The sequence below is a fragment of the Sinohyriopsis cumingii genome, chromosome 2 (genome assembly GCF_028554795.1).
Source record: "Sinohyriopsis cumingii isolate HCF-2022 chromosome 2, ASM2855479v2, whole genome shotgun sequence".
Lineage (NCBI taxonomy): Eukaryota > Metazoa > Mollusca > Bivalvia > Unionida > Unionidae > Sinohyriopsis > Sinohyriopsis cumingii.
The window spans coordinates 146,547,644-146,572,623 of NC_142962.1; the positions used below are offsets into that span (position 1 = coordinate 146,547,644).

At 36.8% G+C, this 24,980-nt stretch overlaps 1 protein-coding gene across 1 annotated transcript in view; it reads left to right on the plus strand.

Annotated features, from left to right (window-relative positions):
* The first annotated feature begins 12,081 nt into the window (after positions 1-12,081).
* LOC149806028 (eukaryotic translation initiation factor 4E-like) overlaps positions 12,082-24,980 on the plus strand; it is a 45,058-nt gene continuing 32,159 nt past the window's right edge. Inside the window, exons 1-3 of the mRNA XM_089950881.1 lie at positions 12,082-12,169; positions 19,827-20,041; positions 24,325-24,388. Coding sequence (XP_089807007.1) covers positions 12,140-12,169; positions 19,827-20,041; positions 24,325-24,388 — 309 coding nt within the window. The 5' untranslated portion in view covers positions 12,082-12,139. The remainder of the gene's footprint in view (positions 12,170-19,826; positions 20,042-24,324; positions 24,389-24,980) is intronic.

The window sequence follows — 24,980 nt, forward strand, 5'->3', positions numbered from 1 at the left end:
ACCCAGGTTCCCGTCAAGGCGCGTTCTTCCTGGGTGTGCTGGCAAGGTTGCACGTTTCGGCACAAGTACGGCACAAAGGAAACATCAGTTTGCCTTGGCAATGGTGAGGTAACACGGGATGCTACAAGTCCGTGGGAGACAAGACTTTACACTTGATCAGACCTTCGTATTGTCGAATGTTTTTCAGGTCGATGTGTTCCGTGAACAATTGTGGGTGCCCTGCAGGAAAGCGACAATATTTGCACACGTAGGTATACAGCGAGCACACGTCCAAGTATTTGATTTCTTCTCCTTTCTCTTCGTCGGCTTGGTACAGCAAACAGGTGGCATTGGTCCTTCCTCCGTACAAACTATCCCTCGGGTTCAGGGGGTCCATGAACTGGTAACTTTCCACGAGACGTTTAAACTCGAGATCGGTTTTCAAACGGTGATCGTACTCGTGTTCCCACATTTCCACCACTTGGTATCCTTCCTGTTCTAACTTTAGGTGTCGCTGACAAGTGGCCTGGTACAAGTCTTCCATGGTTCGTTGTAAAATCTGATTTTTAGTGACGCGGTCCGGGTAACAGACGGGACATCCGTGAAATAAGCAACCGTTAAACTCGTACACGATCTTGGGGTTTTCTAAGTCCCAGCCATCGACCGAATGCGTTCCGATGGTGTTTTAACCTGCTCCCTTGCGGGCATGCTGAATCCATTTGTCTTCCTTGTCGCACAAGTAATGTAACCTGAAAGTCGAAAGGGTCGAAGGCGTGAGCCTGGTACCAAGCGTAGAAAGCTTCTCGTTGTTCGGTACGCATGTTGTCGGGGTCGTAATAATGAGCCTCAGGTAAATGGGGTAGAACGGCGTGTTGATTGGCTTCCGTATTGAAAAAGTGTGAAAAGTACCCTTTAGCCATTTCTGTCATTCCAAACGTTTTAGGCATTCGACTCAAAGGCATGGCCAAGTAACTCATCGAATCTTTAAACTGCACTTGTCCCACTTGCATGAAAATGATTTTGGCTCCGTTCAAAGTCACTTTAGGACGTTCGGTGCCATGTTCCATATAGTACCTCAAAAGAAACTGTCCATCGTATCCGGAGAAATTGTGAGCCATCACCGTGGCATGGCGGATGACAATCTCCGTAACGTTCGATGTCCTCTTGGCTCCACGTCTTGTCGATGGGGTCTAAGACCCATTGGGCAAAATCGGCTAACGTGTTCTGTCCTCGAAAGATTTTTTCACGCCCTCCGGGAATCTTGCTACAGTGAGGGCAATGACTGAAGATAGGTTCTTGAATGCACTTCTTGCACGCTCGATGAGCTACGCAGAAATTAGGAATGTGAATGCCGGTCTCTTGCATGCATTCGAAATCAAAAATGATGAAATTGCCTTTCCTCTTGTGACCGTCCTCTTTCTCTGGTGGGGGTTGGTATTTTTGCACGTAGCATTGGTGTTCCAAGTCCACGATGTGGTGACAAATGTGACATTTTTTCTTTCCTGAACATACGTGTGCCTTGGCACTATTGGTACGTAGGCCTTGTCCACAAGTAGGGCAGAATCTCAGGAGTTGACAAGCACATTTCTGCTGCGACCCTTGCGTCTTGAGATGTTGCTGGTAACAGTCAGGGCTGAAAAACGTGCGCAGACAAGCAGGACAATGTACTCTTTCTTGTTCTTCGCTCAGACAGGGTTGAGAGGCCAAACATCCTGAGGATTTCAATCCGCAATGTTTGTGTTGCTCTCGATTATTATAACCATGGTCACATTTCTCACAGTAATATTTGTATCCCAGGAATCCGGTGATAGTGATAATGGTATCGAAATGGTCATCGTGATGATAAAGGTGAATGTATTTTCCATCCTTAAAGTCTTGGCCTCGAAACAACAGATGCCCGCGCAGTTCTTGAGGGTGCACTTTCAAGGTGTAGAATGGAGCTAGGACATCTTGCAATGTTTGCATTTCAGGAATACCGCAGGGTGTGTCTTTGGACAGGCCAGCTTGTTGTAACAGGAGTTCTGCTTCACTTCGTTGTTTGGCTGGGTTCGATTTTCGAATGTTCTCCCAGGCTCTTTTCCATTCTACCGTGTCGTTCTTGTTGGCATAAGTTCGTCCCACCACGATAGCCCTGGCTAAACACATCTGGTCTTCAGGGTTGTGAATTCGGACGAGGCTCGTTTTGGTGATGCGAAGGTTGTTCACCAATAACACCTTATGGCGTTGTCCGGTCCCTTGAGGTGGAGAGACGTGGGTCATGTCGAGTGTGCCTTTTCCATCGGTGATGTCAAACTGGTCATTGGATTGTTGTACGTGTTGAATCTTGTCCATGACTTTGGAAGCAGTCAATTCTGCAGGGGTGCTAAACTCGATCCAAACATGGGATTTCAAACCGTCGTGTTGTATGGAAAGTCTCAAGCGATCGTCTTCTTTGGGTTGACATTGTCGCTTGAGTGCGGTGAGCAAAGAATCCCACACCCCGGTGATGAACCCTTCTGCTTTCTCTAACGGTACGTCGGACTTGAAATCTTTAAACTTAACTGAGTATTTGTAAGCCGTGATTCTAAATTTTCTAGAGGAGCGCTTTTCCGTCTCTCGAATGGAATAGTACTTTTCAGGGTTGACTAAGGGTGGTGAACTTTGTTTAGAGGGTTCGGATTCTGGTTCACTCATGTCCTCTTCAAAATCACTGGCATGAATTTGTACCAAGACTTCAGCCCTGGTACGAGGCGATAGATCACGTTTCTGCCTCTTACTTTCTTCTTCTTTCTTCTCAAATGAATTGGCTCGTTTCATCTTGAGTGTAAAACGTCAAATGACTCAAGTTTAAACACCATAGACTAATTTGTAGTCATGGCAGACCAGCGTATATAAAAGGGTGTGTGTCTTGTCCTTTCACTATTCATTTCACTCTGAAACCGAGCACAGCGATGGAAGAGACTAGCCAAATCGAACGTTCCATCAGAGCTTTGCGAGGGGTCATTAGAAAATTTTCTTCAGACCAGCCGACGGACTACTCTCCTTCCTTTCGAGATAAAAGTGAAGATATTTGCTATATCTGTCAAAAGAAAGGGCATTGGTCTTCAGAGTGTCCAGACCGTCAAAAAAGAAAAACAGGGGCTAAAAAAGACAAAAGTCAAGATACCTGTTATTATTGTCAAGAAAAAGGACATTGATCTCCAGATTGCCCAAAAAAGAAACAAGAGGAGTCAGAAGAAAAGAGGGATTCTTCAGAAGAAGAGAGGGATTCTTCAGAGGCAGGAAGCAGCCAGGTGAAGAAAAAGAAACAGGAGAAGAAAAGAAGAAGGGAAGAAAGTGAGGAGGAAGAAGAGGAAAAGACTGTGACGGTGAAGAAATTGAAAAAACAGAGAGAGTAAACAATGAGATAGAAGACGTCTATGAACTTTTTAAAGTGTTCTGTTGTGAATTGTGAATTGGATTGTAACTATTGATAAAAGAATAAATTAGGTATAAAAAGGTAAGTGGCTTTGAGTTTTGATTTTAAATAAGAAGTTACACTCACGCACTCATATACACGTACTATAGGGGTAAAATGTTTTTTTTTTAATTATTGGCAATTGAAAGTGTATCTCTTTTCGAGAGACGTGGGTGGCCCTGAAAGGGGCCTTTTATTTGGTGTAGGGGTGAGTTTAAGTAATCAACTTTAACTGCCTTAAGCCTTTGCCACGGCCACGGCCTACTTCTGGACTGCGTACTGTTGATGATGATGATTTGGTTGAAATCACTAAGGGTGGTACGGTAGGCTTAGTCACAGGGTTGACGTGTTTAGCTCGGGAAGGTCGTATTCTCTTCGGTCGTGATAAAGAAGTCTGATACATTTGTTTCAGACTTCTTAACTCCGCTAAAATGTCCAACAGTACCGTGACGGTTTGACTTTCACCCTCTTGTTTCTTTGCTGCTACTTCTTCTTGTTTTTTTTTCTTACCTCTTCTTCTTGCTGCTGTTGCTGTAGGAGAAAAGCTTGTTCCGCTTCCTTTTGTCGTTGTATAAATTTCTCCAATTCTTCTTTCTGCCTCTGTCTAAAATTCTCCACTTGCGGTAATGAAGAAGGAGACGAAGGTTCCTTAACAAATTCTTGCGAGGTAAGAAAATCCACAAAATCCCAATTCACCTCTTCTGAAAGTAAGTCCGGGTTCCCTTGGGTGGTCTCCACTGCTAGTGCACCCCAATGGATCGTTTTCTGAGTTTCCGTCATGTCGAATCACTGTCGCATAGATTGACTGCACACAGGCGCTAGCGAATCTATATAGACCACGTGACGTCACAGACTACTCTCTTCGGATTGGATGCGGGCTGACTGAATTTTGTAACGCGTGTTTGGATTGGTCAATAAACTCAATCCGTTTCAATCCTTCCTCTACCTATAAATAAGCGCAGTTCACTGCATTGATTCACCTGTTCTCGTCGCCTCAAGATGTGGACCACAGTTGAATCATCCACCCTTGTGTCTTCAATGATGTTTAGGACGGACATGCTAATGTATGTCCGATCCAAGTGGACCGTTGTCCACAGGACAGACACCAGTCTGTGGATACGTAGGATCTACGTAGAAAGACAAGGATGCCTCAAAAGAGTCCTGGTTTACGGTCCTACAGTGAGGCGCAGCCTAAGGGCAAGAAGAAGACCAATACGGTGTCCCTTATGTTAATGGATACATTAACATAAACCCAAAGGCCCTTTTCAGGGCCACCCACATTTCTCGAAAAGAGATTGAATTTCCATTGCCAACCCTCTTTATTTTTATTTTTTATTTTTTTAATTTTAAAAAAAAAATCCCATGTTTCATTTGCCTTTGTCCCTAGAATGGATATTTTTTTTCTCCCATTGTTCAAATGCCTTTGTCCCTAGAATGGATATTTCCTTTCTCCCATGTTAAATTCCCTTGTCCCCAGAGTGGATGCCTTTTGTTTCCCATGTTAAATTTATATAGTCCCCAGAGTGGATATTGCTTCCCATGTTAAATTTACGTAGTCCCCAGAGTGGATATTGCCTTTTTAACATGGAACTCCCCTAGTCCTTAGACCGTCCCACCTTACTACTAACCATCTTGTTCACTCATCATCTTCAATCTAGGACCGCCAATGTGATACTAAATCAACAGACACCAGTTAGTGTACTATATAATTAAGGTCTGCAGATTTGTAACATTTACCACTGTGACGTGGTGGGTTATTATGCCGTCACTGTGGTATTTGTGGGGGTGGGGTGCTTCCAATGTTTTATTTAAATTATTATAGAAGTCCCACCCAGGCTCCATTTTGGTTGGAAGTTCAATTAGTGAAAGACAGATGTAAAGCTCCGAGTCCCCAGTCAGCAATGCCGACCGTTAAATGATTGACTTTGCAAAAGAAAGAGTGAAATTCAACGAATAACAATTTAATAATAATTAAATAGTCAAGTGCTTCAAATTTCCCAAGTACTCTTCTTCCGCTCGACCCTGTGATAGCCTATTGCATCATTTAATTAGTGTGAAATAGCTTTCAACCTGTCCTTGTATTCTACTCATCTGTGTATTCTTCTCTTTTTTCCTCCAATTCCTTCTCCTCTTCCTACCGACTTTCTCCAAATTCCTTCTCCTCCTCGACTTCTCTATACTCCTCTTCCTTCTCCACTTTCTCCTCCTCGACTCATTTTCCTCCTCCTCCTCGATTCTCTCCACCGACTAGACTTGTCGACTCCGACTGCTTTGTTAGTCTCACTTCCGTCTCCCCTCTCAGAGACTCGGGACATGTCTGAACTGGAAGTTCTGTCCCACAAAAAGCTTCCTGTGAAAACACAAGGGCGGTACAGTATTTTCCTTAACCCTCTCATCTCACACTACACCCAGCCTATCATCAGATAACGGCTATTAAATTTCTTCGGTCACGCATTAATTCACATCGAAATACTCGTACGTTCTTGTATGGTAAAACAACATCGTAATAAAAGCACGGTATCAATTACTTCGCATACATACATCAATAAATTGCGTCACATCAGTACGTATTCCTAATCCCATCATACTAAACAATATCACAGCAATCAGACGCATTTCGTTAGATTACAGCTCATACACAGTACATACATATTCAAATATCCATTCTCTGATATATTCATACATCCATATTAACTAATCTTACACACTTCACCCATTTTCCAAATTCACATTTCAAGCATGTGTAAAATCTAACGTCTAATATCACACGAATAAATGCACTAGTTTACTACGAAGTAGCCTAATAACGAATTACAAAATTAATTCTGACCAAAGCTAACAATCTACATAACTCTCTACATAATACCCAAACTCATTTCTCAAATACGCATATAAATTAAAAACTACAAAGGTAATTATGTGTACTAAACGATCCTAGTAATTAAATATACATACTACACATAATTACAATTACAAGTCCGTAATATTCTGCAAAAATCGAGCAAATAACTTACTGACCTTTACGAAGCTGTCTTTCCTTGGAATTTTTTCTCTAAGTTTTACCGCCAAATTACGAGTGGCCTCCTCGGAGTAACCCCATATTGCCGAGCAATCTTCCTAGGCGAGACTAAATTTTCGCTTGCTAGTTAGAAGTTATGATTCGGATTGAAATTGTTTTCACATCCTCCGTCTCAATTCCGATTGGATGTCGCTTTGACCCGATCCAATCACACTTAGCGGACAATGTCCTTCTCGCTGTCTGTCCACGTGGGTACAGATTTAGAACACGCCCCGTTCATCGCGGGTTCCTCTGATCTCAGGACAAGGCTGTAACACATAGGTGGGAAGTCGCGCTGTCTAACGCCTGTGCCGATTCAAGATGCCTGATCTTCTCTCTGATCACGGTAACCTTGAGTAAGAGATGAACTCTAGCCTGCCGTAATGTTCAGACATCAAACTATGGTTTGTAATAATACCCGAGTTTATACACGACTTACGAACTGGGGTTGAGCAAACGTGACAACCACCAAAACTGAAAAGTCCTATCTGGCTGGCTTGACAATGAAATTTTATTGTCATAATTGTTTTCAGTAACACATGCAGCGTTTTTTTTTCTTCTTCTTTTTTTCTTTCTTTCTTCTATATAGTGAAATATAAAATCTCGGCTAAAAATAAATTGTAAACTCTTCTCGTGCTTCTTACAGGATTTACAATGGGTATGTTATTGTTTGGATTGTAAAAAGCAAATAAATTCTTGTTTGTAAATAAGTATGTGCTTAGGGTAGTTGAGAATGGTAATGTTGTTCAAAAGTGTGTGTGTGTGTGTGTGTGTTACTTTGTTTATAAGAGAATTACAGGGAGGTTGAGGATAGGGAAGTTAATTTTGTTCATAAAGAATTGCATTGTTATTGTTATTATACTCCTTTCCTTTTGATGTTATTCCTGCCTTGTTTTGATGAGTAACTATGGGTGCTGGTCATTCAAAGCAGTGTGTGGGTTAGTAATTTTGTAGATAAATTGGACAGCATGGTTGGTGGGTGGGGGTAATGTATAGTGGGCCACTGAGTAATGGGCATTTTGTGTAGTTTTATAATTACATTTCCCGTTAGAACCTATATATTATATGTTCCATTGACCTTACTATTCCCCAGAAGCGACACTATGGGATGATTATGCTAATATTCCAAAACCCATACTTTTCTATATTCCCTTCATCCTCCTTATTCCCCAAAAGCGACAAAGCAACACTGGTGGGTCATAATAATTACCCTCAAACCCCAAAGCGACCTTTTATACCCCAAGTGACATATCTATGTTAACTTCCCTTTAGAGGCCAGAGTTCTATTCCGTAGTTAAATTTCCATCAGAGGCCAGAGTGCCGCGCTTATGTTAAAGCTACGTTGTATTTTTAATTCCCTTTAGAGATTAGAGCGTCCCATAATGTTATGATGTTACATTTTCCGTCAGAAAGACACACGATGTTACAATATTTACTGCCAAATGTGAAACTTATGGGCAATTTTGCCCATGTTAAATTCCCATAGCCACCTAAAATCCACATGCCTTATTTAATATGACTACCGTTTAGGTCTTAATTGCTCCAGTCTATTTAAGACATACCCATTATGTCTCATTATCCTTATATATTAGGGTCAGTGGCGGTGTGATGGTAGTTAGTGTGATTTTATAAATTTATTGTTACTAAATCCTCCTTTTAAATTCAAATTATCTGTTTTATGCTCAAAATAGAGATAGTTATTTCGCAAACAAATCATCACAGGGGCGTTACCTTCCTGATTAATTATAGTTACTTATTATGATGTTAGTTATGATACTAGTTACGTAGCGTTACAGTATTTATATAGAAATTTGATTTGGGGAGCCCAATGTCCTCATTTCGCCAGGCAAGGTGTGTGGGTGTGTGTGTGACAGCTAGCCAAATTTCTTTTATAATTTCAGCTTACAATTTCCGAGTACTTCAACTCACCATAGTCTAAAGAGGACAATTCTTGGGGAAACTGATGCGGGTGGGAGAGTTTGGCAACTGACATAAAAGTGGTCCATCTAAACATCCCAAACCACCCCAAACCTTCGAAACATCCCAAACCATTCCAAACCCTCAGAAACCATCGAAACACGTCAAACATTCTCGTTACGCATGTAAAGAAATAAAATACAAATACTTTTTATTTATATAATTTACTGAAATCATCGGTTTAAAAAAAAAGAAGCTCATAGTGCTTCACAACAGAATTTACACAGAAATACACACATAGATACAAACACAGAAAGAAACTTAAAAGCAAAAGAGAAAAAAAAACGAAAATCGAACTATTACAAACAAGTGAATGTTTTCTTTTAGTACATACATACGTACTTGCGTGCGTGCGTGCGTACATACATACATGTAAACCTACAAAGACTTCATTACAGGAGAGAAATATAGGGGTGTATTATCTTTGAGAACGAGGGACAGAAGGACGGAGGCATTTGGTTAGTAATGTTTTATAGATGATATAGATATATAAATATACAGACAAACAGACATGTAGCAAGGCAGATAGACAAAACAGAAATGAACGCACAGACCTATCTACTGAGGGCACGAGACCAGAAAACAAAGCTTAAAAAAGGCAGGGGAGAAAAAGAGAAGTAACTATACCGCTCCATAGATATCTAAATGATCAAATGTATGAATCAATATCAATACATACATACATACATACATACATACATACATACATATATATATATATATATATATATATATATATATATATATATATATATATATATATATATATATATATATATATATATATATTGATTCATACGTTCAAATAAAATCGATATATCTAAAATTATCCAGCACAACATTTAGTCACAATAATATATGTACATAAATTCGTACTCTCACTACTCATAATCGTCATAATCATTAACATTTCATCATCATCATCTGCAGCAGCAGCAGCATCGTCATCATCACGAATATCATACGAGACCATGAAAGAGGATAAAATATATGTAAAACTTTATAATGTATTCCCGCTCTTAAATTATCCAGTATTCTCCTTGTTCCTTTTTACATGTTGTATACAAATGTCTCGATAAATGTTATTGTTTATTGAAGTTTAAACAATTACATATATACCATTTTATGTATCACCAGAGATATATTGTTTTATATTAAATGCCTCACCTGTTTTCATAAAGAGCAGAAAACACATCCCGAAAGTCTTGATAGTTATTACGAATCCGGCAAAACTCCAGTATTTGGAATTTAATAATGCTCATTGCTACTCATTTTTAATGCACAGTCAAAGAATTAAAATAAAATAATTATGTACAAGTAAATCTTGTATTTGCTCTTTTATTCAGCGTTCGCTTTTGTTGCCCTGACTTTTTTGCTGTTCCCTTTGCATCGTGTCTGAGTATTATCCGTCGCTTGATTGCATGTAAGGTGCTTTTCTTTTGCATTTGTTATCAGACAGGAAATTTTGAGACAAGCTTTGTCTTGTCTTCCTCCGATTTGCACCTCCACACTGCATTATGAACTAAATAATGCTGCTCACATATGACCAGGCGATAATTTCCACTTGCGTACGGTAATCCATAAAACGTAGCTCAGTTACGCTGTACAATTTCTGAATGAGCTCCTGCGTACGGTTTGGCTGCAGTTGAATCTGTGTTAACTGATTACACTATTTAGTACCTTTTGCATTTTTCTGCATGTTTATAATTGATACACCAGCATAAGAGTTTGATAAACATTTGGTTAGTTCTAGTAGTTGATAAACACCCACACACACCCACGCGCGCACTCTAATGCCAAAGTGTAATGAAATGAACATTGAAATCATAAAGAATATATTAATAATTATGAATGCCAAAAGGTACTAAATAGTGATATTAGTTAACACGGATTCCACTGCATGTTTAAACTATATTTCATTTGAGAACTATACCCATCGTCACATGATCAGTTAAACACTGAATGTTACAGATTATTAAGAATATAAATTATTAATATTTCACACAATATACTTGATTTTGTTTAATTAATAACGCCAATAACACAACGTAAATATACTTATAATGTTAAAAATGATGTGTTTGGGTGCATTTGAGTATGTTATAGTGTATTTGAGTATATTTGAGTGTATTTGAGTATAAATACGCACCCTATTTCTACTGATTCCCGGATTGTATATTGCACGTTGTGAGCAGCTATTAAACTATGATAAATACATTTTTGGGGGGTACATACCCTTTGGTCCAGAATTCGTAATGTCTAAGCAGAATTTCATGAATTTTGACGCGTTTTAAGTTCTTTATTTTGCAACTACTTATAAACTATTATACATTAATCGACTTAATCCATGAGAGTAATTGCAAGGAAGTTCAATTTTATTGCTGAAACACTGTTTGCAAGTGTATGAACTGTCAACATTCCAAAACAATCCAAAATTTTTCAGAAGATACATTTTAGCAATTTGAATGAAGCCATTGATGGCAAGTCACAAAAAAGGAATCTGTAACGCAATTCAAACGACAGGAACCACAATGCCAGAATGCAGTTTTTTTCGAACACGTAATTTTGCTCCTTTCTGAAGTCATTTTTCAAGGAAAGTTATCCCGGTACTACGGATATAATAATTCGACACTGAAAACACCCGAATGAAAATGAAATACAGTAAGTAAGTTTCATTAACTTGTTATATCGCTCACTAAAACACACACACAAAACAACCCCCCCAAAAAACGCCCAGGACAAAAGACACACCCCCAACCCCAAAACGGATTAGTGAAAACATCAAAGAGCTACAAAACAATACGGGTCTTTAATTTCTCAAACGACATTAATAATAAAATAACATAGGTGCATCAATAATAACAAAAGCGGATATAAAAATATAAAACGGGCAGTCGTTGGGTTGGGGGGGGGGGGAAATGAGCGGACATAATGCTTTGAGTAAGCACTGACGTGTGGGAAGTTAGTGACTCAGAGATCGGTTTTAAAAAAATAACAGTTGCCACTGAATTTCTTAAATGTATAATTTATTATTAACGACGACGCCAAAGAGTGCCGATTAAAGAAACAGCATATTAACGTACTATGATTACTCAGTAAAGGAGGCAAACTGATTCGGGCCATTGTCGCATTAAAAAGGACCGATAAACACAATAGTAAAAATATTACAAAGAAATGTCTACTGTATTCGCGACTGAGACGATAATTACAGTATAGGGTGATAAATTTTTCGATTGCGGAATTACCGAAATTCTAGTCCAGTAAAAGTATAAGTATTTTTTAAAAATGTTATTGGATTTGGTGTGGTTTGGGGTGTTTTCATGGACTCCAACAAATTTCTTTGTGGTAAAGTTAAAGAACATTGTCCCAGAACGCTTTGAATCCTCGCTCCACTAATGCTTATAGTCTACATTAGGTAGAGCCTTGTGTATTAAAAATAGGATCGACATATACATTTCTGTGTGAGTATGTATATTATTTTGGCTTTAGGCAGTGCAAAAAGTATGGATTTTGTATGAACTTAAATACTCTTTGTGGACAGCATCCATTGTTTTGTTCGTAGTAATTTTGTAACACTGCGTGAATTATCGAACATTATCGAACACACTTACATTGATCAAGCGCGCCAACGAGCCTCGTTTTCATTTGCCGGTGTGTACACGTGATCTCCATATTGGATTTCATACAACATGGATTCTGAAGAAGTTAATCATAAAGAGGTGAATACCTTGTACTTTTAGGCTGATATATATTTATTGAGTCTGTAATTGAAACCATGGAAGTGTCATTCTTCCTAGCAATTAATATTATTATGTTCTTTGATGGTTTAGTTTTGTAAGACAAACATATGTTCCACTGGACGCAAAACTCGCGCAAACTTTTTTTTGTTAATGTGTGAGATGCGAAGAATGTTTATAAAGACGATGCTCATTTAGAATTGAATTTGATGAAAGTTTGGTAGAATTGTAATGTACCAGGTTTATTATAAACTGCGAGTAGGTATTGAACGAAGAACAAATTTTAATCGCGGACGCCATAGACGTGAGAGTAAACAAAGTTTAAAAATTATTTTTCTGAAAATATCTTCCCAAGGACCTTTTAGGATTGCCGACCTACTACACCATCACGAACAGCGGGTAACTTTTAAAAGATGCAGACTTGCTTTAGTAACATAGGGCCGGAGTTAACCGAGTTTTCTTCCACCTTTCCCACTTCGCGTTTGAGATAATTGGATAGTTATATTTGGGTGGAAGGTCAGACTTCATATCCTATTCCACCCCACCCCCATTTTATTCCCCATGTAAAACTTGGAATTAACTTTAACTACAAAATGACTGCACAGGGTATTTGCTTTAAATGGACAAGCAAAATAGATGGATGTTTCAAAAAACCTTAAATCCTGGTGTTGGTAAGCAGAATGTTGTCTTATTCATCTAAGGCTTGTTTTGCCTCATTAAGCCTCAGATACAGTTTGTATTCAGAGAATACATCAGGTATAATTTCTTTAATACCATTGGATGTTTTGCTTATAATAATCACCACTCCAGTTGCCTCAGATGCTGGAGGTCAAGGGTTCAAATCCCAGTTGAGTCGTACCAGAGATTTATAAATGTGGTACTAACAGCTGCCTTGCTAGGTGCAGAGTATTAAGATGTTAGAGTTAGGACTGGTAGGCCTGGTGTCAGAATAATTTTACTGGATGGGACATGCTACATATCTGCGACATGATGCCCCAGTGCTTAGTCCTACAATGTAAGACATAGCACATGATGGTTTTGTTCTAGTGCTATGTCTTACTATCCAAATAACGACCTTGTATAGCGTGCGAGTAGTCAAAGTTTCAGGAATATCTCACACATTGGCAGCATATATCGACACTCTTCCACTAATTTATGTGTAATAAATATACTTACTGTGCTGTCTTTATTCTGGCGGAATGAAAATGTGACACTAGCAAATGGACGCATTTTCATGTTCTGTTGATATACATTTGAATTTGTTGCAATGTGACGGTAGTTGAGGTATGCCGAAGTATGTTTAAGTAGGTCCATGTGGTGGATATTTTTTATTCATTTCATTAAAGAATAATATTTCAACTTAACCCGATTCCAGCATTCCTGGCTTTCATTGCTTTCCAGTTAACTGAAATGTAGGCCAATGAAACTTGAAAGCAGGTCCATTTCTTTTGTGAGAATTTGAATTTATTAGAGAAATTACAACATAGTAAGTAAAGTTTGACTAAAACATCATGACTCTACTTTGTAGAAAAGTGCTGTTATTTTAGTTGCCAGTTGTGTGAGATATTACTGAAAATTTGACTTTTGCTACGATGTTATTTGACATCAAAACACACTACACAGCGCTGTTAGTTAGAAGCTGTAAGATGTAGGACTTCCCCAGTGCTATACATCACTATAAACTCTCACACTGTAGACATCACAGTGATATGATCAAAAAATTGTGCTATGTTAAAAATCCAAATCACACTCACACAGTTATAATAACCTGTATCATTTACCCAAACTTAAGACTAAGATTGTATATTTTTCTAAATACAAGCAAAATTATAGCAAAATTTAGTAACAAGTTTAACTTCATTTATTAATGAATCTCTACTGTAATTTGATTTCTTAATGGCCACACATTTATAGCTTACATAATTGACAGTTGCCATGAAGGTGATAAAGATATGCTAATCGAGGTTTTAAAACAGAAAGATGTCATCTTTCTAAAGACTTATATGCATGCTAAAAGTTGTACCGATAATGACACTGTAATGTGTCTGATAGGGGTAGAACACACTGCTGACATCTAGATCTGGAGCACTAAAAGCAGTCCAACTGATTAACTAAATTTAACCATCAGATTTCAGGAATTATGTTTCATTAAAGTCTGCTGATAATGTGTAACTTGTTTGTAATAACTGTGATATAGAAAATAAATTTTCCGTTGATATATGTGGTTAAGCTTTGTTGAAGTAACTCAGAAAATGCCGTACAGACTAATGTTATTATCATGGGTATTTTTAGAATGTACAAAGAAGCATATTATGCGCTCAGTTTCAGCGTGAACAATTTAAGAGGCTTTGAGCAAAATTTATTTAAAAAAAGATTAGCAAAAAATCTATGGGCACTCACTGGTACTCATTTGAGCACTAGGGTTCTCTTCGAGGCTGAAATCTGCATAAAAGTATGCATTTCTTTAATTTTGGAAGCAAGAAAATTCGTATATCTGAGTCTGGGAATGCAAGCAGTTTTGATTTATTTCTACAGTGCAAGTATCAGTTCTGTAGAGTTCAAGTGATTGTAAAGGTATTAGGTGAAACCACGTAGGTTAATTCTTAGCAGATAAGGAGATTAAGGCACCTGTTATTTAATTGCTGGTGCTTAATGATCATTTTGATCAAAAGATTAATTACTTGTGCATGTACTTTAACACTTCACTTTGATAAGCATCACTCAGCATACTTTTAATTGTTCCACCATGATTGGAACACTTGCATTTTATCGTATGCCATATTTATTGTGTGAATAATTTGAAACTTATTTTATTCATCAGAGGAATATGAACCCATGTTTTTAATCGTCCTAAATTGAGAACACAATCAGCTCTTTTTGTGAGTCACATCTTTTTTGGAGTGATTTTGACATGTTTACTGTTCTGATGGCTGCTTTACATACTATTTTCGGTGCAAGGACTACAGTAAGCTTGATTCTCATGACACTGACTAACAGAATGTAGTTTGTGCATCTAGTTTTCATTAAGAAAACAGAATGTCAAATTGCCTGAGAGATTTGTGAATAAATCATGCAATAGGACCTTGTGTTGATTGGAAGAAGGGTAGCGGTTCTTGTTAGTATTATTCCCTTTATATAGCGTTTGCTTTACCATCCCATTTGTTTTATACCACCCTCCACACTAATTTAAACAAAATAAGCATTAAAGATGTAAAATATGCACCAAACATACTAATTTAATTTTCAGTTTATAATTTTTAACCTGATTGTTGCCAGGTGGCCCCTAACATTGTCATCTTCATGTTTCAAACCAAAAGGACTATCATTGTAAAAAACCACACAAACTGTTCACTGTCTTTTTCTAGTTTCTAGACCAGTCCATCTTGAGGAAGAACTCTTTTTGCATCCAATGTTTGCAATGCCCAGTTTTAATATTTCTAAAAGGAATTGAACAAAATAAAGAAAAAAAAAAGTCTCTTATACATGTTTTCCAGGAATGTAACTTACAAAGTCACAGAAATTTAAGGAATTTCTCAGAGCTTATGAAGATGATGAACCACATCACATCATTTGTCTGAAAATAATAGACTGGCCTGCACAGATATGGCACAATATTAGTAATGAAACTAATGTTTGGTTTGAAACATAGAGATTGTTTATAATCACCAGGTGACAATCAGGTTAGAAATTATAAGTTGAAGAACAAAATGACATCAGTTCTGTGCATTTTTTAGATTCATAATGATTTTGATTTTTAAAATAGGCAGAGAGGTAGAAAAATGGGGATGGGAAGGGTGGAATATGTGAATACTATAGTTGACAGAAATAAGTAATTGTGTTTTTCGTCCAAACAGAATAAATCCCTAAAACTCTAGAAGAGTTCAGATATGAATAATATTCAGTAACATTGAGACTTTAGAAAATTCTAATCTAGTTGCAAACTTTGGCATTATTTTTGGAGCACTTTAATTTGACGGAATGGTCAGTGACTTCATTGTCAGACAAGCGGTCATCTTATAACAAACATTATCATCTAGATCATATGTAGATCATATCATAAAGTAAGAAAATTATTAAAATGTAATTTGAATGGCATGATGCCATTGTATTCTGTAATAAAAGGTAATGACTGATATTGTTTAATTACTGTCACCTGACTTGGCTATGCATATATAAAGTGCATAGCTACCAACCCTTACGAATTTAGTGCGAGTTTCATGACTTTTTCAGTGGTTCGCCTATTCATGCCGCAAGCCAAAAATTCACAAATTCTCCAATTCTCAATTATTTTAAATCTTTAATAAAATAACCGATTTCCCGTTAAACGCTAGTCATGATATTTGCAGTTGCCGAAACGGTCCGATACTGCTGGTCGCAATATTAGTAGAACTAGAGCTGATTAGTACAGTTGGCCCGGTAGCAAGAATTTTAGCCTGTTTTAATCAATAAGAGTAGTTTTACAAATGCTTTTGAGAGAAACTGGGGCCTAACCGGAATTTTGCTCCGTGCATGCATCACCAACACTGCTTTGAGGAACTGTTCAGCATCGCATGTAAGATCTTGAAAATGTCTTCACCACCAAGGAAAAGGAAATGTATTGCTCAAAAAGTGAAGTTTAATTTGGAATATATCAAAACTTGGCCGTGCATTCTGCCATTAAACATTGATATACATCATGCTTTTTGCACTCAGTGTACCACAAATTGTAGTATTGAAATGTTCCTAGACTCGAAAATCGCTTCCAAATTTTCCTTTGGAAGAACCAAAAGTGCTGCAGCTCCTGTGTATTCCTCACAGCAACAGTGACAGGGAAAGATTATTTTCTCTAGTGATGAAAAATAAGACAGACTTTAGGGCCTGGTTAGCTGCACAAAGTTTGTCAGCAATTTTAGTCACCAAGATCAACCAGCAGGCAAGTCTGAACTGTTTAGAAAACCAATTTATGATTAAGCAGTTGAGGATGTTCAAGTCTGCCACAGTATCATGTCTTGATAAATCAATATTTCTGCATATATGTAGTGTTTTTGTTTTATATTGCAATCTTGATATAGTGTAGAATTGACAGTCAGAGTGGATGGAGTTATTGTCATGGTATTTTTCACTAATTCATGTCCAAATTCACAACTTTTTATCCCTATTTTTACTAATTGTGAGCCTGGAAAGTTGGCAGCTATGAAAGTGATGTTAAGATCAAATCATGCTACTTTGATTTTAATCAAATAATCTGTAGAGATTTTTTGGGATTGAGTTTCATCTTTGATATTTGTACAGAAGTAGTTGATTTACATTCTTGTCAACAACCACTGTTAACATTCAGATAAATTCTACGCATATATCTCTTATTATTGGATGACCTATACAACCTAAGATAGCAATATTTCATTTATATTGTAGTCTTTAAATAAACCCAACAAAACCTTTTTCTCTGCAAACTTTTCTCATTGTCATTGTATGGAAATCACAGACTTGACATGCTTCCTTTGGTACATGTTTAAAGCCTGTTTCGATCTGTGCACAGTGAGAAACACAGTAGAGGGACAACATGCTGATCCTGAAGGGCGTAGTTCTGGGAAATAGTAATCAGGTATCAGTCATAAAAACAAAATAGGGGCAGGTTATTGAAGGCTAAAATTAGGACAGGGTGTTATAATTCTATAGGCCAGGTATGATAATCCTCTGTGCCTGCCAGGCTGCAACACTGATATTAAACAGCTAACATTAGATCTTTCAAGTAGTGTCCTTTAAGCAAGTTCTTTCTTGAGTGTAGTGTTTATCTTGGCTTTGAAAATGTGTGCACCTTTTGCAGAGGTCTTAACAGGTTTAGCAATACAGATTTCTGTCACATTTTATTTTACTGAAACAAGACTACACATCTCCCTCGATAACTCGCGCACAATGGGGTCCACAAACAGAGACCGCAATATAAATGAGGCGTGAGTTACAGAGGCACCTCCAAAAATTGAAAAATATCGCTTTGACATCAAGAAAACTGTTGGGGGGAAGGGAGTGGCATCAGGGAACTGGGCTGTTTATTGACTGAATCCTCATTTTACAATCATGTCGATAATAATTCTTAATAACACGCTTTTTCTAATGAAGTTGTTTGTTATTCTATTTAAATAACATTTTTTCAAAATGTCCAACATATGAAAGATCATTCCAACTGGTTTCAACAACCATCATGTGTACGCAAAAAAAATCGTGTATTATGTCACTGCTTTTTGTTTTCTTGATGAGTCTAGTTCCCGTTGTGGTGTTTAATATTATCCTGCCAAAGCAGAAGTCCACAGAGCAGGGGACTAACTGTCAATACACTACCAAACAAGCTACCTTTTTTTAAAGAAAACACAATATTTATTTTGTGAGACGATCATCTACATCGAAACTCAATTTTTGTATTGTTCAATTAGTACAATATTGACGTCGTGATTTCGTTGGAAGTAATAATGAAATTTCTTATCATCCTTGAGGATATCTCTAAGTGCCAGTTCAAGAATTCTCTGAAACTCGCTTGCCCACAATGGTCCGTATCTGTGAAATCAAGCTTTTTATTTTACAAAGTATTCATTTTGCTTGGCTGCCTTGTTATCTTTGATCACAGCTATGAAAGAGTTGGTTAATTTAAGGTAGTTTATATTACATACACAATAACATTTATGTGTTCAATTGATCAAATGAAGTGAGTTCACCCGACATACGACCAGGGCCACTAGATTTCAAGTTTGTAGGATTTTTATGCCTTTTAACTTTTCTTTTATTCCACCTCCTTTATTTGATTCAAAAGACATAATTAACGTGGTAATGCAAAGGAGGCCAGCTTTTAATTCAGTGCAACAATACAACAAATACTTCCGGAAGTCAATTATCAAAACAGGGTCGGCGCTTAATTAGGTTCTCAGACGCTCGAGGACATAGCTGTTATGGTAGATTGACACATTTTACGTTTAATTACAAGAGGACACATTGTATGTATGATGATTACACTTAAAAGGAACTAAAAGATAGAACTAGAACACAAATTTCAATTGATAAAAAAATATTTAATTTGTATTTATTTATAAAAGTACTGCCTCCACTAAGTCACATTTTCATTGATCGAACTTTCCTTACATATCATTAATTGCAGTGTATGAGGAATGTTGTTTGGAGAGAAAATGTAAAAAATTGTATGACCTATTTTTCAATTTGATATTTCAAGGTGTTGATTAAAATTTTGCTGGTCCTATTGACTGTTTTCGACTGTAAAACGAGCGATACATCAAAGTTTCCGTTACCAATTTTGACTGTGATTTTCTTCAAGTTCAACAAATATGGATCAATTTTTAGGGTATTTTCTGGTTTAAAAATGGGAGCCTCACCTGACCCCGCGTTATAAGTGGGTTTGTGAGTTATCAGGGCATGAGTTATCGAGGGAGTGGTGTACTTGTACCCACAATCTTTGGCCTTAAATTTTGCATGCTGGCTATGAATGACTTGCCTGTCATAATGGTCATTTTACACATTCTTGAATGAGAGTTAGCTACCACACTTATCATGTACAATTTTAACGTAGGTATCTTACAGGGAGTTGTCATTCTTACACTAAAGCAATTTAAGTTGCAAAAAAAATCTTTTTTAAACATCAGATCTGTTATTTCAGGACTTGCAGAAGAATTCTGATGAACTGAGTCAGGAGGAATTGGAGGAGGAGGAGGAGGAAGAGGATGATGAAGCTTTAATGGACCCGGGACCTCTAATCAAACATCCATTGCAAAACAGATGGGCTCTCTGGTTCTTTAAAAATGACAAAAGCAAAGAATGGACGGCCAATCTGAAACTGGTGCATTCTTTTGATACAGTAGAAGACTTTTGGGCGTAAGTATTTGGGTGAAAAGTGTTGTCTGATTTCCAGTATGAATCTCAAACACACTAATGACTTTTCTGTTTAAGGCAGAATTATGCTCTTCTTTTGGTCTTAATTTGACTTTCCTTGATGTTTTTTTTTTGATATTATCTTCATTCCTGTTTTTAAATAATGGTCAGTCCAGCCCATTCCACAATAATATAATTTTATAAAGAATTCTTTGTAGATAGCATTCATGACACAAGTAATATGTGAGCTGCATGAAGACAATACAGTAAGTAGCTTAAAAGGAGCAAAAAGCTTATTGAGAATGGGAAGAAAAAAATTGAACTCTGATCACACTAAATCAGTTGTTACAGAATGGAAAGCAAAAGAAATAAAGCAAGACTTGCACATCAGTATCAACAGACTGTGTCCATTGGGGGGAAAATACAATTGAATTTATGTGGATATTTTAATATAGGTGATGTATATAACTGAAAAGGATGAAAGAAAAAACAAGATCTGTAATGAAAAGAGAAAAGTGATATACCTTTAGCACTAACAGCATTGGAGATAAAGTTGATGTGACATTAAACACTGAAATTATTCATGTATTGTTTAAAAGTTGGATAAGTTTGTTGTTTTTCTAAAAAAAATTGTTTTTGTTGTTGTAATGAAGTAAAAACATTGCATAATAAGGGCCACAAGGAGTAGTTTTGTATTTTCTCAGATTCTAAAATACATTTTTTGGCTGGGGGCCTATGGCACCCTGGACCACCTGAACTGGGGTGCCACCCCATGAGACCCCACTTTGGTATGACTTGGGGGAGAGGGTGAACCCACACCCGAGGAGGACGCTCTAACCACCAGGCCACATGCGCGGTTGGTAGAAGAGATGATGAAATCTTGTACATTTTGGAAATCATGGACATGTCTCCAGAAGAAAAAATTTTTGATATAAGAAGGATGTCAGGACTTAATCAGTGTGCCATTATTAGATATGAAAAGTACATTATTATTTTACATTGACTGGCATCTGGTCATTGTGTAAGATAAAACTGTCCATGATCTGTATATGGGTTGTTGTTTTATTATTTTAGTTTTGAGGGGCCACTGAAGTGTCCTAAATTTTGTCAAGCTCATGTTGCATATTTTCTGATGATCAGATGTTACCTAATGCTTATAAAAAATATTAAAACTTGTGTTATTTTACGCATACATGAAAATGGATTACTGTTGAAGATTGGTAACATCTTCCAAAGCAAAAGTCCCATTTTCATTGTTTATATGATGAAATATTGCATAAAGTTAACAATTTTATAAATAATGGACCTGGATCCATAATTTGCATCAGATCGAGCAACACAAATTAAAGTTTTCACTTGTTTTTCAAGGTTCTTGTAACTTCTGGTATATATGATCATCAAATTAACACCAAATTTGACTGCAGAATATAAAACTTCTTTTATATCTTTGTCCTTGTTCTGTAAAGGGAAAATCCCGAATATAGGTTATATGTAAGTTATTAATGCATTGCATTGAAACAATGGGATGAGGGTAGTGTCTAGAAATCTGTGCAAGGCAAAGTGAGCCTTGCCTTTTTGTGTCCGTTTAGTGAAATGTCAGACTCTTGGGTGACTTTCACCAAAATCACCTCCTAACATGGACAAGTATTGAGACTTACCATCATATGTTAATGTTTGGGTAGTTGACAGTACCTATAGGCAGGGATTGAAAAAAGTGGCTAGTAGTGCCAGGTCTATGACCCAAGGCACATCAGATTCAACACAAGGCACAGTTACGACTGGTCTTTGCTTCTGGAAAGTATGAATTGGGTCAACTTTTAAGTTACAAGTACCATGGTAAAGGTCACTTGATCTATCAGCTATATCAGGAAACCTAAACATGTCAAACACAAAAGTTTGTCTTCCAATTGTATTTGACCTTGGTACATTTTTTTCATCAAGTATTCTTTGAATGTTCGCAGTCCCTTGCATCCTTGTTTGACTTGTTCTGATTTGTTGGAGAGCCATTTTCGTCACTGTCAGCTTTTTCAATTCGCCACACCTGATTGGCCAAAATTATATAAACTTGTAAGTCATCTTTATTGTTAGTCATGTTTGCTGGAGTGGAACCACATGTAAACATTGATTTGCATTTCAGTAGACTAGTTAGTGGTTAATTCAACGACTTGATTTGAACACCAGTAACACAATTAAAAACATCTTTTGCAACAGGTTTTTCAGGTCTCTATGAATAAGGTTTTCAATGGAAGACTGGAGAATTGTTGTATTTGCCAGTAATAAGACAAGTCTGTCTAAATGAGATTTGGATTTGGGTCTTTTTGTTTTGATATTTATGTGGTCTGTTTCTCAAATGCAGTGGCAACAATAGCAAAGACTCATTCTCCATTCTTGACATGATGTCTCGGTCTGACTGTCTTGTACACAGCAAAACATGAATATACTTTGAATAACATTGATTGGAATGGACTTTAGAAGATATCTGTGTCCACATTTTACACTTGTTGGAGTAACAGTTTTGAGATTGCAAATGAATACTTTTCAATTTCCATTTTTTGGAAAATAGGGAGGTCTGAATGACTTTAGACAACATATAGCTGTTAGGTCAGGTGGTGAAAATTGCCATATGATCATAAGGTGCTTTATTTCAATAACAGCTTGAAGTAACAAACAGCTATTATCATGCAACCTTAATTTATATTAAGTTAGATGAATAAACATAAATTTGTTTCATGTTAAAGGTTTGTTCTAAAAATACATTTTTAAAACCAAAAACAATGTCAGCAACTTCTGCTCCACTATTTAAAATGGCAACTTCTCTACAAAATAAGTACACACTTATGTAACTGCCATTAGTTTTGATTTACAATACTTTTGTCTGCTGTAAAGGGACATTTAAAAATAAATTGCAACATAAATCACAAATAATGTTTAGGAGGTTAGAAATCATGAGCATGTGTTAACATTTCCCCATGATACTCATTGTACTTTGACTAATTCCCAATTTTAGGGATGAGGGCCCAATAATTGTAATATTGGAATCATCCAGAGAGGTCATTGGCCCCATACACCTGAATCCTAGATTGAACCCTGCTATAAATTGTGGTCTTTTTTTTTCCTCCAAGACTTCATGTACCTTTCCAATGTGTAGTGGCAGAAGCTTAGTGACAGGGTGATACCGTGTCAAAAGCTGAAAATATGATGTTCTTTTATGCATGACTGGTCAAATAGCATTGGCCAGATTTTCATCGGACTTAATTGGCAGATTACACTTATTGTGGCAGCTAGCTCCCTGGTGATTCTGATGCCAAGAGTTAAAATATTTACTTAAGTGAAGTCAGCACTGCATTGTTTAGTTTATGGTCATTTAGGCAAGTTTCCTTTGTTAATATCACATCAAACTTAATAGGTGGTCTGTACTTGAGCAAAGGCATCTCTTTTGATTCTCAGGTCCATAGGTCAAAAGCCAGTGGAATTGTAGATCAGAATGTAATTTTAGGTTCCACTTCCCTGAAGTTGCATGCATTCATACTTATTACATTTACAAAAGGCTAGCACATATTAAGTCTGGAATTGATTACTCAAAGGTCATTGTAAATATGTGAAATCGCAAAATTGTGCGTTACTACTCTTTTGTCTCAAGCTAAATAATAGAAAGAAGCAAAACCAATAATTTTAATGTAATTAAGAAATAATTTGTATGTGAAAATTTAAGAGGAACTCACAGTATTGTGAATTAAATTCAAAATAATCCTACATATTCTATCACATGTCCAGAAGTTTACAATTTTCAAATATTGATTGTCCTGATGAACCAATAATCATGAATGTGCTGATTTACAGTAGTCTTGATGTATAATCCAGACTGTCATTGAATGAATTTATAATAAAAAATCCCAAGGTAGTGGCTTAGTCCAAAAAGTCTATTAGCACTTTGTAATTCCAATAAATAATTCAAAAAAATGATTTAAAGTAAATTTCTTGGAGGAAAAAAATCAGGGCAGAACTCTACCTTTAACCTCAATTGACAAAGGTCCAGCACTCAGTTTAAATTAAATATACATATCCTCTGTTAATATTACATTTGTAAGAGCTGCTTTCTACGTGTAGATCAATTTAGACTGGCATCAGAACTTCTAACCAAATGTTTTACTCAAACATTTAGTTAGTGTTCATATTTTTGCCATATCCATTGCTATAGATGCAAAATGTTGATTCTAAGTGTTAGATTAATTAGAATATTTTTTAATTTTGGCCCTATTGTGACATATTTTCATTTCTTTTTATAGATTGTATAATCATGTACAGAAAGCAAGCAAACTTCAATCAGGCTGTGATTATTCATTATTTAAGGTAAGACAATATACACATACTTACCACACTTTGGTGCCCTTGTTAAATATTGTTTACCAGATATTTGTAAGTAAATTAGCAATTGATTTACAGATAGCACTAGCTCTTAATGAATGGTAAATGATGACAAGCAGTTGCAAGCATAAAAAGTGTTTCTAAATTATTCAAATGATGACAAATAATGCATTTGCCTTTGGACCAAGTTTGTAGTAAAATACTTGTATAGTTGAGAGCAGATAGTCCTTAGCATTACTTGCATACATATGTGTCTTTGCATTGTGGAACTATAATGGTATTTTTGACATGTGCATCATCTTGCACAAATTAATTTTGTTTCTAGAGTATCTGCATTTTATATACCCCATCATGAATGCAGCTGGGGCATATATTACATGTATCACCCTGACCATGCATCTTTGCATTGGGTCGGTTTCTTCTGTAAATACCTTACCCAATCATAATACCTTAGGAGAACTACTACTACCATGCACATCCAGCCCTGCTAGATCATACTCTTTAGCTAAACGAACTAAAAGTTATCTGTCCACCTAGGTTCTGGTCAGGCAGAATGATCTCCCCTTGCTACAGGAAT